The sequence below is a fragment of the Solanum lycopersicum genome, chromosome 6, assembly GCF_036512215.1.
Source record: "Solanum lycopersicum chromosome 6, SLM_r2.1".
Classification (NCBI taxonomy): Eukaryota; Viridiplantae; Streptophyta; class Magnoliopsida; order Solanales; family Solanaceae; genus Solanum; species Solanum lycopersicum.
In genome coordinates, this window is record NC_090805.1 from 46,588,955 (window position 1) to 46,606,846 (window position 17,892).

The 17,892-nt window shown below is 30.3% G+C and overlaps 2 protein-coding genes and 1 long non-coding RNA gene across 6 annotated transcripts; 2 read left to right on the forward strand and 1 right to left on the reverse strand.

Annotated features, from left to right (window-relative positions):
• The first annotated feature begins 1,261 nt into the window (after nucleotides 1-1,261).
• Nucleotides 1,262-5,935, forward strand: LOC101253797 (tryptophan aminotransferase-related protein 2). 2 transcript variants are annotated; one of them, XM_004242111.5, is made up of 5 exons: nucleotides 1,262-1,687; nucleotides 3,178-3,481; nucleotides 4,423-4,703; nucleotides 5,202-5,506; nucleotides 5,603-5,935. In XM_004242111.5, exons 1-5 carry the CDS (start codon nucleotides 1,461-1,463, stop codon nucleotides 5,797-5,799), a joined length of 1,314 nt encoding a protein of 437 aa, XP_004242159.1. In that variant the 5' UTR covers nucleotides 1,262-1,460; the 3' UTR covers nucleotides 5,800-5,935. The 2 variants fall into 2 exon arrangements, with proteins under 2 accessions (XP_004242159.1, XP_025887109.1); XM_026031324.2 differs by lacking the exon at nucleotides 1,262-1,687 and adding an exon at nucleotides 2,148-3,057.
• Nucleotides 5,023-13,594, reverse strand: LOC101256681 (AP-1 complex subunit mu-2-like). Of its 3 annotated transcripts, XM_026031325.2 has the most exons (14): nucleotides 13,475-13,563; nucleotides 11,474-11,542; nucleotides 8,522-8,660; nucleotides 8,202-8,348; nucleotides 8,055-8,117; nucleotides 7,798-7,974; nucleotides 7,611-7,714; nucleotides 7,308-7,415; nucleotides 7,039-7,135; nucleotides 6,819-6,916; nucleotides 6,585-6,726; nucleotides 6,378-6,500; nucleotides 6,124-6,280; nucleotides 5,023-5,458 (listed from the first exon to the last, which is right to left on the reverse strand). In XM_026031325.2, exons 3-13 carry the CDS (start codon nucleotides 8,648-8,650, stop codon nucleotides 6,182-6,184), a joined length of 1,287 nt encoding a protein of 428 aa, XP_025887110.1. In that variant the 5' UTR covers nucleotides 8,651-8,660; nucleotides 11,474-11,542; nucleotides 13,475-13,563; the 3' UTR covers nucleotides 5,023-5,458; nucleotides 6,124-6,181. The 3 variants fall into 3 exon arrangements, with proteins under 3 accessions (XP_025887110.1, XP_019070153.1, XP_069155518.1); XM_019214608.3 differs by lacking the exon at nucleotides 11,474-11,542 and having other exon boundaries at nucleotides 13,475-13,594; XM_069299417.1 differs by lacking the exons at nucleotides 11,474-11,542; nucleotides 13,475-13,563 and having other exon boundaries at nucleotides 8,522-8,932.
• Nucleotides 11,550-14,371, forward strand: LOC101253500 (uncharacterized). The gene is made up of 2 exons (XR_011221823.1): nucleotides 11,550-11,946; nucleotides 13,490-14,371. It is a non-coding gene; the product is annotated as an uncharacterized lncRNA (long non-coding RNA).
• The last annotated feature ends 3,521 nt before the right edge of the window (nucleotides 14,372-17,892 follow it).

Sequence of the window (17,892 nt, forward strand, 5' to 3'; positions counted from 1 at the left end):
CAACAATGCACCACAACCAATATGACTATTTTATTCTATTTCTGGGCTGACATAAAATAAAATTCCAGCTTTTATTCGCACAAATCTACTCCAATCATTAAACAAAAGAAAATAATTTTGGTAATCACCTAACTTAATTGCATAAATTTAGGTCCTTATTTGCATGTAATTATTAGGACTAGTGAGCATTATTGGTTAAAAATGGACTAGCATAACTCACCTCTCACATATCATCAACTGGTCCTTGTAGAAAATTAATGGAAAATACATTTTAAAAATAAAAATCTTTTATATGCTCAAATGAATAAGTAAAATAAAATACTTATTTTTTATAGTAAAATCATATAAAATAAAACGTACAGAGTAATTTACTTAAAAGATCACATATGATTTGAAAAATCAAATCTTTATCATCGCTTAACATTAAATAAACGTGTTTGTTCATCGATGTTTAAAGACTAATTAGTCTTATTAGTTGAAAATCGAGTCAGTTCTCATGTGGTAAATTTTTTTTATTCGATAAATTAACATAAATTAATTTATTGAAGAATAATATTATTTATGTATTGATTTTGCTAAGAATGACATTTAAATAGGATAGGAGGTGTAAGTAATTAAAACAATAATAGTAATTAGTGATGAATCCACCTAATTAAATCAAGAATTGACTCAGTAAGTGGGTATATTTTAGTTTGAGTCACGTTTCAACTTCTCACCTCGTTCTCCTTTATCAGTGGAATCAAAGTCAAACCAATTGCAGAATATTAATACTAAAGATTCTATCCTTATATAATTTACTAAATGAACATTAAATTTTGATAATATTTTTATATTTTTCTAATCTATCCGAATGTACCTTAAATTTTTATGAAGTTTTTATATTCTTCAAGTCAGTTTCAGATTTAGACAAAGTAGAAAATTTAAAAAAAAATTTAATCTCCAAAAATTTCAAATACAAAAAATATATATATTTAAGTTCTTTAAGTTTGTTATCTCATGTAATCAGAATAATAATAAATTAAAAACAATTAAGATTTCGTGTCCACAGAACTTATCGTGTATCCTTAAGAAAATTAATCTCTCTAATGTATTGGAGGTTGTAAATTATTTCCTCTCAAAATAAAATGAATAAATAATTAAAAAAGTTATAATATGTCAAACTACAAATACGAGTTTATTATTTTTTTTAAAAAATGTATAAAAAAAATGCAATTTTAAAACCTAATAAGTAGCTAGTGATTCACACTTTTAAAACCCAACCCAACCGATATGTTCGAATTTGGATACCATGATTATAAAAGTAAAAAGAAATCCACTTTGAACGATTATAAATACCAACCCTTGAACCATCTTTGATATCACACAGAACAGAGCATTAAGAAAGAGAAAATTACTCTGTTTCAAGTCTCACTTCACTATATATATATTATCTATTCTGTTTGTACAAAATCACATCACAGATGGGTTTCAGCCTTATGAGGAACCAGAAGATTATGCCAACAATAAAACACTTGCTTATCATTTCTATAGCTATCAATGCAGGCCTACTGTTGAAATTACTGCATCATGAACATGAATGGGCTGGACTCGCCGGCCGGGACACCAATCGGAACAATGAGGTCAGCCTGGTTAAGGATGTGCTTCGTAAGGCTAAGCCTGCAACTGATCAGTACATCAATCTGGACCAGTAAGTTTCAAGACTCCATCTTTTTCTCCGTTTATTTTTAGTCCGTTTTCAAAAGAATGTTTTTTTTTTCTTTTTCTTTTCATAATTAGAGTGTGTGGGCCTGATTGAACTTTGTACGTTCTAATATCATGTTGAACCGTGTGACTATATGCAACCGTACAAATATATAAGGTTTATTTTATATTACATATTTCAAAACTGGGATGGGTGGAGTAATATTTTTTTTTAACAAAATAATAATTGCTGTCGAGCAAAGCAAAGACAATTTTTTTTTGGCAATCTCTGTATTCTTGCCAGTGATGGAGGATCATCAGTGGTGAGGCAGGGATGGGAGGACATGTTTTGCTGGCATAACAGAAGGGTGTCAGTATTTGTTTTATTTTTTGTTTATTTTATCCTAGTGGTGGGGTGGGGGTGGGGGTGGATTCTATCTGTAAGGAGTGCTGGGGGCTTGGAAATGACAATGAGCCATAAAAGATGCAATCTTTGATAATGAGAATGAACTGGGCTTCTGTCTCCAGGAGGTTGTTGGTGGGAGTTTATGTTGCTCGGACTCTTAAAATGTTGTCCAGTGTGTGCTAGATCCTGCAAAAATACTCCGATATGGTTGGGTTAGGATGGGCATGATAAGGGATAATAACTTGTGCTGAGTGTTTTACACTTTACACTATGCTATGATTGTTTAACATTGGAAACTGCTTCACTAATTACTTTGCTTCAACATTTTTCTACTATAGATGGTGGTCCTTGATTCTCTCATTAACCAGACATAATCATTCTTGTGTTTTGCACTTGCTGGATGACCCTCAAACAATTCAAAATACCACTTTGTTATACATTTATTAGTATTAGTTCTATACTGTTTGAAATTACTTTCAGACTAGTTAATATAATTTAGATCCTTGTGGGTCTACATACATAATCCTATTGTCCTTTGAGAATATCCAAAAGACTTAAGTTTGGGACCCTTAAGATTTGGAAGTGCACTTACCCATCCTTTATACAACGAGGGTAAGGTGCATGCACTACTTTATCCTTAACTTTTTGGAGCCATTTTTATGTTACTACCTAGTACTAGTTATCCTTTATGCAACACTTCTTCCGCGCGGCTAGTAGGACAGATAACTTCGTATTTTGCCCCGTAGATTCGTCTTAAATCTCCTGTCCTTACTTTGATGGAAAAGACTCATAACTCGGCCTCACCTAACCACCTAATCAGTATTGAATGATGTTGCAACATGGACTATTGTCTAGATTGGATCACTTTTAGTTAATGGTACATTGTGTTGCATTGTTGAAAACTTTATGTCAATGTAATTGCTGAAATGACGAATTTGGTTTATGTTGTTTTTTGTTGCGGACAATATAAGGTAGATACTGTATTCATAAGTGAAGCTATTTTTGGTCCATTTTAGAAAGGAAAATGCTTTTTTAAATTAATATGAAATAACAGTACGAAGAAGCTTTAATGTCTTGTAAAATCTCTGCAGTGGTGATCCTACCATGTACGAGGTCTACTGGAAGCAAATGGGAGACAAAACAACACTTGTTTTATCAGGTTGGCAATCCATTAGTTATTTTTCGGATACTAAGAACCATTGCTGGTTTCTGGAGCCAGGCTTTGCAAATGCAGTAACTAGACTGCACAATCTAGTTGGTAATGCTCAGACTAGAAACTATCACATTGTAGTTGGAACGGGATCTACACAACTGTTTCAGGCTGCGTTATACGCTCTCTCTCCATCGAATGCACCAGAGCCAATGAGTATTGTATCTGCTGCCCCATTTTACTCTGTAAGTAATGCAGATTATGATTATTGGGTTTCTTAAGTGAATCTCATCACATGTAATTCATTGCATACTGACTTTGCATACAGCTGACAGGGACGGATCTAGAGGTCTGGTTACATGTTAAGGAATCTTCTAAATAACTATACTTTTTTTATTATGAACTCATTTATAATTACAGATTAACTTAAGGTCGTTGTGAACCCATAAAATTTAAATCTTGAATCCGCCTCCGATAACTGATTAGCCAAATAACAAAAATTTAGTCTGGTTGTGCTTTAATAATAGCAGGACAGCCAGCATTTGGCAAACTTCTAAATAGATTTGTAAATACTATAATCTATACCAAGTCAACCCTAGTTTTCACCAATATAAATATATTATATTTCAGATTTGCAGAGGTTCATGTTTCTGCTCTAAATTTGTCCACTTTCACTATAGTTTTCTGCAGAAGCAACTGTACAGAACATATTTTTTAAAATTTTCAGATTGCTTTGTCTGCTCATTTACTCCTTCAACCAGTCAAACAAATCTTTTAAATTTTGAAGTTTCTTGTATTTAATATTTCTCCTACAAGTTGTCATAATCTTTGCTGTCACTATTCCCTTTGCTTCCATTATCTTTAATTACAATCATATGCTTCAGCAAGACTTTTCTTGTTTCAAGTAAAATCGGCATCTGCCTCCTCTTTTATTTTTTCTGTTCCTTATTTCACACATGTCTATGATCACCTGTTCGCGTTGCAAGCTTAGGAAGCAACCAGACAGGTATCTTTTCATGTAAGGTGCCGAATGTTACCTGGATACACGACTCTATCGTTCAATCGACTTAACCAAACAATATGTACTCTTGTCTTTCCATTGAAGCATATATCATGTTAATTAAGATGAATTCTTTAAGGAATCTTAGTATTGTAGCTAACAATTCAAACTTTTCAATTCTTGCAGTCATATCCACTGATCGTTGACTGCTTGAAATCTGGTCTCTACAAGTGGAAAGGTGATCCCTCTAAATTTAACAAAGATGATCCCTATATTGAGCTTGTGACTTCTCCAAATAATCCTGACGGATCAATCAGGCAAGCTATAGTCAATGGAAGTGGAGGAATACTGGTGCATGACCTAGCTTACTATTGGCCCCAGTATACTCCGATTTCATTTCAGGCAGACAATGACATTATGTTGTTCACAGTTTCCAAATGCACTGGACATGCTGGGATACGTATAGGGTATGTAACCGATTCCTATTTTATATGACACTATCTCATTTTGTATGCTTCAGCTTGTATACCTTCTACTTTATCCTTGAGGACATGATCTTATAGCTTATAAAAATTGTCATGACATGTTTAAGACCACAAGTTCTACATGTGTCAAAAGTCTTTCTTTCTTTCATGAACTCCGTACCTAGTCAAACACTTACGGAGGAAGTAATATTTAAGAACTTAAGTGAGTCCATTCCATCTAAACTACTTTCACAATACTCTAGAATTTTCATTTCGCGAGTAAGAATTTCAGCAGAAACCAAATAAACAGACAAATTTCATGTAGTTTTTGAGTTGCAGCGCATTTTGTTTTTTACTCTTCCTCTTTGGATTATTATATATCAGTGCCCCACAATAAAGACATTTTCGTGTTCTGTTGCATTAATTAACTATGACTATACTGGTACTTGGTTAACGACATGGTTGCATATTTTGATGGAAATATACTCATCAAAACTGTAGATGGGCTCTAGTGAAAGATAAAGAAGTTGCCAAGAAGATGACTAAATTTATAGAGATCAGCAGCATTGGTGTCTCTAAAGACTCACAGCTCCGAGCTGCTAAAATCCTTGATGTTATTGCTGACACCTACGAGCACCCAGAGAAATTTGACAAGTCTACACTCTTCTTCCATTATGTCTACAATGAAATGGCAAAGCGATGGAGACAATTGAGATCAGCAGTCAGCAAAGGCCAAACTTTTAGTTTACCTGACTTTCCTGTCGAAAAATGTAACTTCAGTGAGCAGAGATTTGGAACACAGCCTGGTAATTTTAGTTTACTTATTGAGATTTTATCTAATTTTTTGACAGTTTTTTTTATTCAACTATGAAGCAAAACAACTTTTCTTCTCCTCTTTTCAGCTTTTGCATGGCTAAAATGCGAGAAATCCATAGATGACTGTGAAAAATTCCTGAAGAAGCACAAGATTTTGACCAGGAGTGGGACACATTTTGGTTCAAGCGAGAACTACGTGAGGATCAGTTTGATAAGCCATAAGGAAGAGTATGATGAATTTATTCGAAGGTTGTCTCAGCTCAGTTCTATGGACAATCCATGAATAGAGTTCAAGTTTTTTTTGTAGGCATAGATATTCTGTAAGACTAAATGGTGCAGAAGGATGTATACAAAAATGTATATATTTGTTTTTGTGAACTTATTGACTCTATGCAAATACATCCTCATTATCGAGATAAGATTCGTTTGCTGTTCTTGCTACATCTTAAACCATTTTGAGGAGAAAGAACAGTGAAAGAGACCTTAAGAGCAGACATCACTAAAACTACATAGCTGCAGCCTGCATTTCTCAATGTGGATTGTTGGAGGTATATATTTACTTTTTCCGAGATGAAAGTATATGAAGAACACAAAAGTGGAATATTACCAAAAATAGCGTAGATTTCAGTAGTACACATAGTGCAGTGCCACAAAGATAGTCCTGCTCATATAAGCCTTAGTTCATATTCACCAGCCATTGTTATGTACCTCACCCATGGAAGAGCTTGATATCCACTTTTTTCGATGATTTTGAGATAACGAACCTGCTCAAACTCAAAATGTTGACATGGAGTACTTCATATAAGATTGAAACCGAAAGTGCAATGGAACTTTTTGTCCACAAGGTTAAGATAAAATTACCTGAATTCCTGAGACTGTAAAATATGGTATCTCAAACTTAACGCGAATTGGAGCTTTTCTATCAGGAGGTGTATCTTCAGATATTACACTTGGAAGTCTAAACTCTGCCCTCAGCATATAATCCTGTGCGTTAGTTAAAATGTGACTGATAAAACTAGTAAACAGTCAAATGGATACATTACACACATCATTTTACTGAATCTCTACCTTGTTACCCGGAAATGACTTGATTTTCCATACCACTGCATCTCTCTCAGGAGCATATGTAGCATATCCCATCGATGTTCGTATGATGGGACTCATTGCATCAGATGGTACAGGCAACTCGATTTCAACATTCGTAGCAGTGCTGCCATATACATTAGCTAGTTCAGTTGAAATATTTCCTTGAGAAAACTTACAACTAGTCTGATATCTGATCACAATAGATAAGAATACTACCTTCGCTCTTTAAATTGGCTTCTGGCCTTGACAGACATCTCAACGCGGCTTCTTGAATGCCTTTCAACTTGAGCTTCCACCCAAATCAGTGGCTTCACCTGAATCCATTACTAGTTAAGTTATGAACTTTTTAGTCCGCCTCAAGTAATGAAGAAGAATGATATAGTCAGCACACTTCACATTACAATGAGAATATAGTAACAGAGATAATGAAATTGACCTGAGTACTGAGTCTATAAGTCATCAGATCAAATGATCCATCAGGAGGTATAAATGATATTGTGCGATCATTTTCAAACCTAGCCAGACGCACACACCTGAGTATACGCGTTAAATGGTTTAGACAGAAGAATTTTACTATCTGAAAGTACAGTAAGTTCGGGTCAAGGATGGTATACGCGATTCATTTACTGAATTTTACAGCATATTGAGGAAGCAGTCACTTGATTAACAGACTAGCTTTCTGACATATTTACTAGAAATGCTTACTGGTGAAACTTGATATCATCCAAATCAATGGATTTGCCTTTGGTAGGTCGACCTTGAGCCTCCAATAGTACTTTGTCGTTAAGCCCGAGCTTGCACTCAGGCATGCCACTTCAAGGGATAAAAACATGTTCCATCATAGCAAAACAAGATCATTGCAATGAGTAGATCCCCTCACGGTGATCAAAGAGGAAACGTAGGAATGAAATCAGATCAACTTTAGGAAAACTCTAGTGTATGTTCATCTAAACAGAACAGACTACTCAACAAATTATCTGTTGAAGATGATAACAGACAACCAAGTACCTCAAATAAGCTCTCATCTTCAACGCCCCATTAACTTCAGAACGTATCAATTGTCCGTTGCTATTGACAAGAAGATTAACATGTTCAACCACATCCAAATAAACCTGATTGAAGACAAAGAAAGCGCGATTTTTAAACCAGAAGCAAAAACTAACAGCAAAAGTAGAAAGAGTAAAGCTGAACATACTTCATTATTCTTATGATATACACCCTCACTACGCCATGAAACTGCATTTGTCACAGCCATTGGTGGGTGCTGGTTGACTTCCATTCTATATGCATCCGTCTTGATAAACTCACTAAGAATCTTAGCTTCCGTATATTGAGGATAACCAAAGTCCATCATTTCATCAAGCAATTCATACTGACATAATGTCATTTTGAAAATCCATAAGTTACTACTTCCCATAATCAAAAAGACTAAAACGCGTTCCTTATACTCACCACCACAACAAAGTTATCTCGTAGAGACTCCTCTTCTAGTTCTTCAAAATAATGCTTAAAAACCTTCAAAAAGTTAGACAGTAAGAAAACTTCTCACTTCATATCAATCACTCGTTAAAGTAATTTAAGTTAAATGGACTAACTTACATCAACTACACGATGTAGAAAGAAAAGGAGGCTAGCAGCATTTGAATTCTGCTTTGATGCTGCCATCAGGTAAATGTTCTTGTGCTGTATAAACATGTAGTTCACGCCATTTTCGTGGCATATTGGCCCATCAGATTCTAAATCATCCTATTGAACACAATTAATAGCCTATGAATAAGCAATCGTCAAAGATTGAGGATCAATAACCATAAAAAGTTGTTCAAAATAGGAATTTTAAGTCCAACTCAGACACAATGTATTGAATCATCATCAAAATGGTTATAATAACAATTGGAACGATACAGAGAAGAACAACATACCTCTTTTTCAAGGTGCTTAGTAAAGAATTTTTCGACTTGTTGAGCTGAAACATCGCCTCTATAGTCACGACTTATGAGGCATCTCCCTTTCATATCAAGAAGAAACAGCGCGGAGATGGCACCCGCCATTGATCTCCACCTGATTATAACACAAATCAAAAAAAAAATAATAATAGAGATACTACGTAATAAATTCAACACAAAATAATCATGCAAATGTTATATGAACAAAAAAGACAGAGTTAATTTACGTATAGATTAATTTTTAGTAAAATGAAAAAGCTTAGAGATCTGGTAATTCAGTTTCATTTGTGTAACGTTTTGAGATGGAACCGGATGATAAAGCACGTGTTTTTATACAACATCACTATAAAAAAAATTTATGTTAATGAGATCCATCACCTATATATGTTGTTGTACGTAAGTAAATAAATATTATTTGAAAATAAATATGATAGTGATTTTTTACATAAGTATAAAATACGACCATATATGATTTTAACAAGCTAACACTTTTTTTGTTTGTTTTAATGTATATGAAAGGATTGAATTTGTTAAGAAAAATATATACCAACTTAAAATGAGATAAGAAAAAACAATATTTAACTCTAATAGAACTTATATATTCTAATTCGGATTAATGTAATTGGTGGCAAACTGTTCTTTTATGGCAAGTCTTTTATTTTAGATGTATGTTTTTTCAAAAGTTATTTAATGCAAATTTTATATATATATATATTTTCAAATTCATTAATCCAAATTTTAATGTTTTTTTTTCTGCTACGTCAAGATGAGTAAAAGTGGTGTTGCCATATTATATAGTAATAGTAATAACGATTCTCTGCAAAAAGTATTAAAAAGTGTAGTCTGTTAGTGATCCAAGAATATGTCATAAAATTCGACTTATAAGTGACATCATTCACTATTCCTACACAGTTTCATACGTAAAAGGTAAAACTGTCATTTGTAAACAAATAATTCTTCAACACTAAACCTATAAATAGTAATTTTAACAGAATAACAATGATCGGAAAAACATAAAATAATATGATAATTGATGATAATAATGTATTTAATTGTGATAGACATTATCAATATTAATGAATGGAGAGGCAAGTTATAGTGACTGACATCTGAATGATTAAATAAAATTCGATATATATATATATATATATATATATATAATAAATACAAATAAATTTGATCATCAAGATCAACATTTAAAAATTGAATAATCCACCACTAATTTTAATTTAATAAACATCACGCCCTTTAGAGTATTTATAAAAAGCACTCACTTAGCCAAATGTTAACGTTATTTTATATTTTATATCATATCATATATATGCACCACTATTATTTTCACTATCTTTTTGGTGTTTCTCTCTTCCACTTTTAATTTATTCCCCTCCACTTTTGGTTTTAACTTTTATATTTTTTTGAAAAAAGAAGGGCTTAAAAAAATCACTCCTAGTTATAAAAGAATTTACTCTTAAAAGAGTAAATAACTAGCTATATATATATTACATAAAATGTTTTTATAATCCCATGTAACTTAGATAGTTCATTAATTTTTGTGTTCCTTATAAGCCTAGATAGATATGGTTGACCTCTCCTTATGAGTAGGAAAAGAATAATTGTTCTCAAGCCTGTCAAGAGCAGCTTTTAAGTCTCCATTATTCTGTGTATGACTAGTATTAAATTTTTAAAAAAATTGATCATATATATTATTAATATATCTAGATAATGGTCACCATTAACAACCAAGAAAAGAGTAACAATATTAGTACACTTTTATTTATCTATTATGTTATAAATAATAGGTATTCATATTTACATGTTTAGCTTAGAAATCAAGTGTTAATTTACCTTTTTTTACTTATCACCGTTAACGATCAAGAAATGATTAATATTATAGTCATCTCTCAGTTTACTTTAACTTATCTACTATATTATAAATGTTGATGTTCATTTTTACTTGTCTAGCTAATTTAAAAAATGAAGAGATCATTTAATATTTTGAGTTCAATTTCCAACTAACGAGATAACATATAAGGATGATACATATAGTAAAGTTATTATTCTATTTATTATTAAAAAATTTATTAAATTAAACATAAACAAGTAACATAAACAAGTAAAATAGAACGAAAGAGTATAATATTGGATTTAAAAGAGTCCATTGAAGAATGAGTTGACCATGCGCATTGATTATGACCTACTAATAGAGGTGGTATAGAGTATAAAGATCAGTTATCATATCATAATCCTAAAATATATTGCTTTTAGACTACTAATAGCACCCTTTAATCAACATAACAAAATATATTTTTTATTAATTAGTTTTCCCTATATAATACTCCAAAAATAACAAAAATAAAGAAGTGAACACATGTACTCTAATAGATCCTTGGTGGGAAAAGTTTCTTTTCCAATAAACTTATATTATTGGACTGTGTCTAGCGATCTTTTCTTTTAAAAAAAAATTACGAATAAGTACAAGTAAAGGGGGGCTAGGTTTTACCTTATCAATCCTAATAAAATGGAAAGGAAAACATCTACACCAAAAGTGATTTTTAGTGGTAGTTAAAATAATGACAATAGCTTAATTGTCGCTAAATATAAATTTTTAGCTCCAATTAGCACTTATTATAAATGTCCCTAAAGCCTATATATGACGACATTGAATCCAATGACAATTAATTAATGCCAGTAAAAATTTTAGCACTCTTTGTTAATGCGTATATTTATTACTGCTATAAGCTATTTTCGTGTATACACGCGACATAATTGTTTCAATTCACCACATTTTCAATATTTAATGTGTCACACTTAAAACTTGATGAATTTGTGATCTAAAAATAAATTTTGAAATATAGTTTTTCCTTAGATATATATATCTAAGAAATTCAACAATTTATATATACAAAATCAAAAAAAATGATCTTTTACCTTATATGAACTCCCTTTGATCTCTTTTAACTCTGCTATTGTTTTCTAACCAAATTTGTCAACAATAACCTAGACATTTGCCAAGAGCAATAATACATATTTTTTTCTATTTAAGCAAAAGAGGAAATGAAAGGGTAGAAGGTAAAATTAAATGGGGGAAACAAGGTCATAGTCATCTTTTGATATTATTATTATTAATAATAATAATAATATTCGAAAGAGAGTCATAGTCATCTTTTTTATCATAATGTTTTATGTACCTCCCTACCATTTATTATTATTATTATATTGTCTTTTTGTCTTTTGCCCTTCATTCCTTCTCCATCACTAAATTATGCTCTTTGCCTTCTTACCCTTTCTCTCTATCATCAACAACAACTTTTTCTATATTGGATTTTGCTAAGTTTCTCTTCATTGCAATTAGGGTTTTTCCCTTTTGAGTTGGCTTCAATTCATCAATATCAATACTAGTGGTAAACAACTCTTTTTTTTATGTTACTACTTTTGTTATAACAAATTTTCTCAGAAAAAAAAAAGGTACTTCCCTTTTTTCATTCTTCTTATCATAGAATTAAACCTAGTTCACACAAATAGGTAAAGTACTCACAAATGTTTTAATTCAATTTATATTTGGTCTATGTTATTTATTTATTTTGATTGCTAGAATATATACTCTCTTTTTTTCTCTCAAAAGGTTTAGATAAAGTTCATTAAATACTTTACTATATACATGTCATATTTAGTTCTTGATCTAGGGTTTACTTGTTTTTGTATTTACATATACAAAATGTATCCCCAACTACTACATTTTTCAGATCTTACAATATGCTCACTTTACTTCTCATTACTTATAACTCAATTCAAACAAATCTAACCAGAGTTTGCTTATATGAGTTGATTTCTGATCGCTCGATCAATAATTATTATTTTAAATTTTAGTTATGTTTTTTGTTGAAAACTATGATCAACTTAATATCTGTTAGATGAGTGACAATTTTAGAAATCAACCTGATCATTCTAGTGTTTGTGCAAAAGTTGCAGGATGGTATAGATAAGACAAATTCTTGATACTTGTAAAATTGAAGAAAGCATGCAAAGTCCCTTCTTAGCCATTAAAAAGGAAAATAAGTCAGAACAAAAAAGAAGATTAAGAATTATTTTTTCATCAGAAATATTTAGAATTTAATCTTGAAAATTATCGTTTTATATATTATCAAACATACTTTTATCTATGTGATTATATTTCATAAAACAATTAATTTACTCAAGGTATTTTCTACTCCTTTTTTTGTGTGTGATTTAATTACCATAATAATTAAAAGATATCCTCTTCTCAATTCTTTTCTAAATCATTTTTATTATCCAACATGCTTTTATCTAAGTGATTTCATAAAATAATTAATTTACTCAAGGTATTTTCTCCTCCTTTTTTTTTGTGATTTAATTACCAGAAAGATATTTTCTTTTCTAAATCATTTTTTTTATCATCCAACATGCTTTTATCTAAGTGATTTCATAAAATAATTGATTTACTCAAGGTATTTTGTCCTCTCTTTTTTTTTTTGTGGTTTAATTACCAGAAAGATATTTTCTTTTCTAAATCATTTTTTTTATCATCCAACATGCTTTTATCTAAGTGATTTCATAAAATAATTGATTTACTCAAGGTATTTTGTCCTCTTTTTTTTTTGTGGTTTAATTACCAGAAAGATATTTTCTTTTCTACATCATTTTTATTATCCAACATGCTTTTATCTTAGGTCATTTCATAAAACAATTAATTTTCTCAAGGTTGTGATCTACTCTTTTGATTCAAAATTTAAAATATATTTTCTCCTCATGATTTCTTTTCTAAATCTTAAATGTGTAGTACAAGATTTTATTTATTTTTGTTACACAAAGAATTCCAAGAAAATATATACACATGAGTTGTAGAAAAATTCATGACATAAAAAATTCATCTATATTAAAAGAAAAAGAGATTAAATGAAATTAATTTACTTGTTTTATTTGCAGCTTATATATATATATGGCATCATCAAGCTGCTACAATTCCCCTTGTGCTGCTTGCAAATTCCTCAGAAGAAAATGTCTTCCTGGCTGTATTTTTGCACCTCATTTCCCCCCTGAGGAGCCACACAAATTTGCAAATGTTCACAAAATATTTGGTGCTAGTAATGTTACAAAGCTTTTGAACGAAGTCCTCCCTCATCAGAGGGAGGACGCGGTCAACACTCTGGCCTACGAAGCTGAGGCCAGAGTGAGAGACCCCGTCTATGGTTGTGTTAGTGCAATAACATTCCTCCAACGCCAAGTCGAGCGCCTTGAGAAGGAGCTCGACTCGGCTAAAGCGGATTTAATGCGCTATGCTTCAAATGATATGTCACAACCATTAATTGGAACTCATCATCATGAAGGAGAAAATATTGGATCAACACTTCATAATATGGCAATGAGTAGAAGAATGGGGTATGATCATCATGGAGGAGGAAGTTATTTTCCATGGAATGATCAAAACAACTCAGGAGGAGGAGGAGGAAATATTTGAACACCTAATTATTTTTCCATAATGGAAAAAAAACAAGTTGTGTTGTGTGCTATTTATAAGTATAATATGTGTCTACTAGTGTGTGCTATATGGTATTCTAGCTAGTTCACATGCAAATTACTAGCCAGACCATAAATTTGGTTGTTTTTTTATTATTATAGACTTTTTAGTAGTTTTGAGCTACTAAAAAAAAGTCATTGTCTAAGTATTTTATGGCTATATATTGTGTCATATTCAGAGAGTAGTAAAAAAAAAATGTCTGAGTGATTGTGAAGTGTCCTATTTTGTGGGATTTGTTTATGGTTTTACTATAATAAATAAATAAATTATTTGATCTGTTCATTGTAAAAGGACATTCTATACCTTACTAGCTAGGTAATTAGTCATCTCTTTATTAGATATATTTATATATAGTTATTATATACTTTCTTTTTTATGTTATAGGTTTCAGCTTTAGTTATATATATATATATATGGACCACCTTTTTTTAAATCTAATAATGTGAAAATTAAAGCTGCTAAGCTAGCTAGTTTCAAAGGGAAGTCTAAAGAAGTGAAATATATGCCTTAGTGATTAATTCTCATCAAATGTATTACTTATATATACATTCTTTGTCAAATATAATAACCATGAACCAATGCAAATTGATGAGTTGGGGGAAGAGAATAACTCTAGCTCTAAGTTAAATACACTTAAAAAGAAAGCAATTATTTAACAACAATAGTTTAAATGTGATTAAATATATATTTTTATAGGCAATATAATTACTTCTTTAGTCTATAATTGTTTATCAAGGTGTATAATTTGACTAATATAACTTTACAACACCAAGAATATTAAAAGTCTACAGAACTTTTTAATTGAACAAAATGTAGTTATTATTAAGGGAAAAAATGAAGAAAAAAAACAACTAATTATTTATTGATTGTTTAAATTGACAATTAATCTTGGATATATAATTTTAGTATACCTGTCAAACATTTGTGGACAGAAGGAGTAGCATTTTTTGTAAATGTTTGTAAAGTCTACAAAGCGATATTAAATCCAATTATGACTATCAACTAATGTCCGTAAAAGATTTCGTACTTTTTATTTATATGTAATATTTATTTATTATTAAAAATTATTTTTGTCGGAGTAATATATGTATGGTTTGTGAATCACTAGGGTAAAATTCACTTGTTCAACCTCAGGAAAGTCAGATTTTTGCTTTCACACATTGCTTATAATTATGTTCATTTTTCAACATTTTTAGAGCTTTTAAATCACTATTTGGCCCCAATACAAACTTAATTTCCTAATGCTTCCTGGATACATATATTATATAACGTATTCTACTCTCATTTAAGATTTTTGTGACAATCGAATTTAGAATTTATATAACATGTAAAGAGAAAAATATATACTAAGTGAAAATTGATTCCTAATCTTCTACTCTTTAAGTGAACAACTCAACATTTATTTTTCTTTCTAATAGTGTTAGTGTTCGGTATTATATACATAAAATATCTAATTTTATGCCGAAATCAGGATTCATATTCCCCATTTTTAGGCTATAAATTCGCCATGGGCACGTATATGTTGAATTATTATGTGCATGTTGGTGCCTAAAAATTCTTAGATAACACTAATTGATATTCCTAACATCTCCTCTCCCACCACCCCTTTTTTATGGGTCAAGTTTGTAGAAATTCTTTTTGATAATAGATGACGATAAGAAGCCAAACCAAAATCTATGTTTATTGCAATATCATATTAAAATTGCGATATCATATTAAAGTGTATAATTATCATCTGAGAGATAATGCACAAGTACTTCCTCAATCTATGTTCGAAATCTCAGAGACACACTTATACTATACTAAGGTCCTATTATCCCTTGAACTTATTTTATTAATAATTTTCCATCCCTTTTTGGCCTACGTGGCACTATCTTGTGGGTCTAACGCTGGTTGACTTTTTTCTTCAAGCTAGTGCCACATAGACCGAAAAGAGATATAAAATTACCTATAAAATAAATTCAGGGGTAATAAAACTTTAGTATAATATAAGAGTATCTCTAAAATTTCGAACATAAGTTGAGAGGTACTTGTGCATTTTCCCTATTATCTGAAAACAAATATTTATTTACTTTATCTCGTGCATCTTCAACGAAAAGCATGATAGTAATAATTAATAGTACAAATTTGGTGTGTGTATAGATATACATACACATGCATGTTCTCTTGATAAAAATCCGTGTTGCTGCTGTACTTGTATATATCAGTATAAAGATATATTATTTTTTATTTTAATTTATTTGTTTTATTTTATTTCTCTAATTAATTTTTAAAAAATTAATTTTTATGAAATTCTTTACTTTCAATTTTTTCATATGACATTCTTAAGATAATAAAATTAAAGATCATTTTGATATATTTTGGTGTATCTATAATTTATAATCATAGGATTCAAACACTGGTAAGTTAAAATAGAACAAACAAATTGAAATAAATTGAACAATATTATATAGGAGTACTTACTATCTCAGGTTATATAAATTATTTTCTTTTTAGTCAGTTCCAAAAATAATGACATATTTCTAGATTAGTTGATCATGTTACTATAGTTATCTCATATCCTCTCCGTCCACTTTTAGTTGTTATGATTTCTATTTTTAGATTCAAATAATAAGAACTTTGACTAATATTTTAGATGTATTTCTTTATCAGGTATGCGAAAAATTGTAATAGTACTTTTCATATAGTTTTTGAATACTTAAATTTTTGGTTTCAAATATTGAATTAATGTAATCTAATTTAACTTTAAAAATTAGTCGAATTCACTTTTGAAAAGCGCAATATGACAAATAAAAGTGGACGGTATGAGTATTAATTACTCCCTCCGTCCATAATTGTTTGTCATGTTAAGGTCATGCACATCCCTCAAGAAAAATTTAATACAATGTGTGATTTGACTAATGTTACCCTATCAATAACATCAAAAGTCTACCTAATTTTCCAATTGAACTACATTATCATTAAGGGCAAATTTGAAAAAAGTTACTGATTGTTTCTTGATTATTTAAATTGTCAATTAATCTTGAACATCTATTTTTAGTATACATGTCAAACAATTTTGAACGGAGGGAGTATCTATCTTATTAAATCAAGAAGTTATTAAATGTATTACAAATTGTTTGTAAAATTTCCAAGTAGTTTTTTTAAGAAGTAAATTAGTAAAATTATCTTCTTATTTATGATTTCTTAATATGCTTGTAAAAATGAAAAACAATCAACTAATATTGAAACAGAGGAAATAATAATTTAACTTTAAAATATTTATTTATAGTTACACAAACATTTATAACGTATTTTATATTACAATTTTTTAAAGAAAATAATTTTTCTTTAAAAAAATTATTTTTTATTAAGTCAAACTATATTACATAAATTGCTACGGATAATATTTTCTCTTCATCTAGCTGTTGTTGTCGGAGATGAGAAGCTACTCTTTTTCTTTGTATTCTCAGAATTAAAATCAGGGGTAGTTGAATCAACTCTGTCAGGTTCAACATCATCAAAAGAATCAACTTTGGATTTTCAGTACTCATATAATTATTTGCACTCGTGTGTCCTATTTATTTTTTTTAAAAAAAAATCTTATTTTTCCACTTCAAAAAAAAAATTAAATAAATTCATGACTTAATATATTACTCCATATATTCATTCATATATTTGATTTTAGAAAAAAAATTAAATTAGATTGAAATATGATTATATATAAAAGTAGCATAGGCACTATGAGTCTAAGTGAAATTGATCAGTACCATAAGTGGAACTCCAATTTTCAAACAAAAGTGTCTGTGAAGTGTGGTCCTGCAAAGCTATA

Excerpts from the sequence above, each read along its gene's own strand:
- LOC101256681 (XM_019214608.3), bottom strand. The coding sequence starts at position 8,650 with ATGGCGGGTGCCATCTCCGCGCTGTTTCTTCTTGATATGAAAGGGAGA. Across the intron at positions 8,118-8,201 it reads TTCTACATCGTGTAGTTGAT|GTTTTTAAGCATTATTTTGA; the intron begins GTAAGTTAGTCC and ends AACTTTTTGAAG. Across the intron at positions 7,416-7,610 it reads AAGATGAGAGCTTATTTGAG|TGGCATGCCTGAGTGCAAGC; the intron begins GTACTTGGTTGT and ends TATCCCTTGAAG.
- LOC101253797 (XM_004242111.5), top strand. The coding sequence starts at position 1,461 with ATGGGTTTCAGCCTTATGAGGAACCAGAAGATTATGCCAACAATAAAA. Across the intron at positions 1,688-3,177 it reads CAGTACATCAATCTGGACCA|TGGTGATCCTACCATGTACG; the intron begins GTAAGTTTCAAG and ends AAATCTCTGCAG. Across the intron at positions 4,704-5,201 it reads CATGCTGGGATACGTATAGG|ATGGGCTCTAGTGAAAGATA; the intron begins GTATGTAACCGA and ends TCAAAACTGTAG.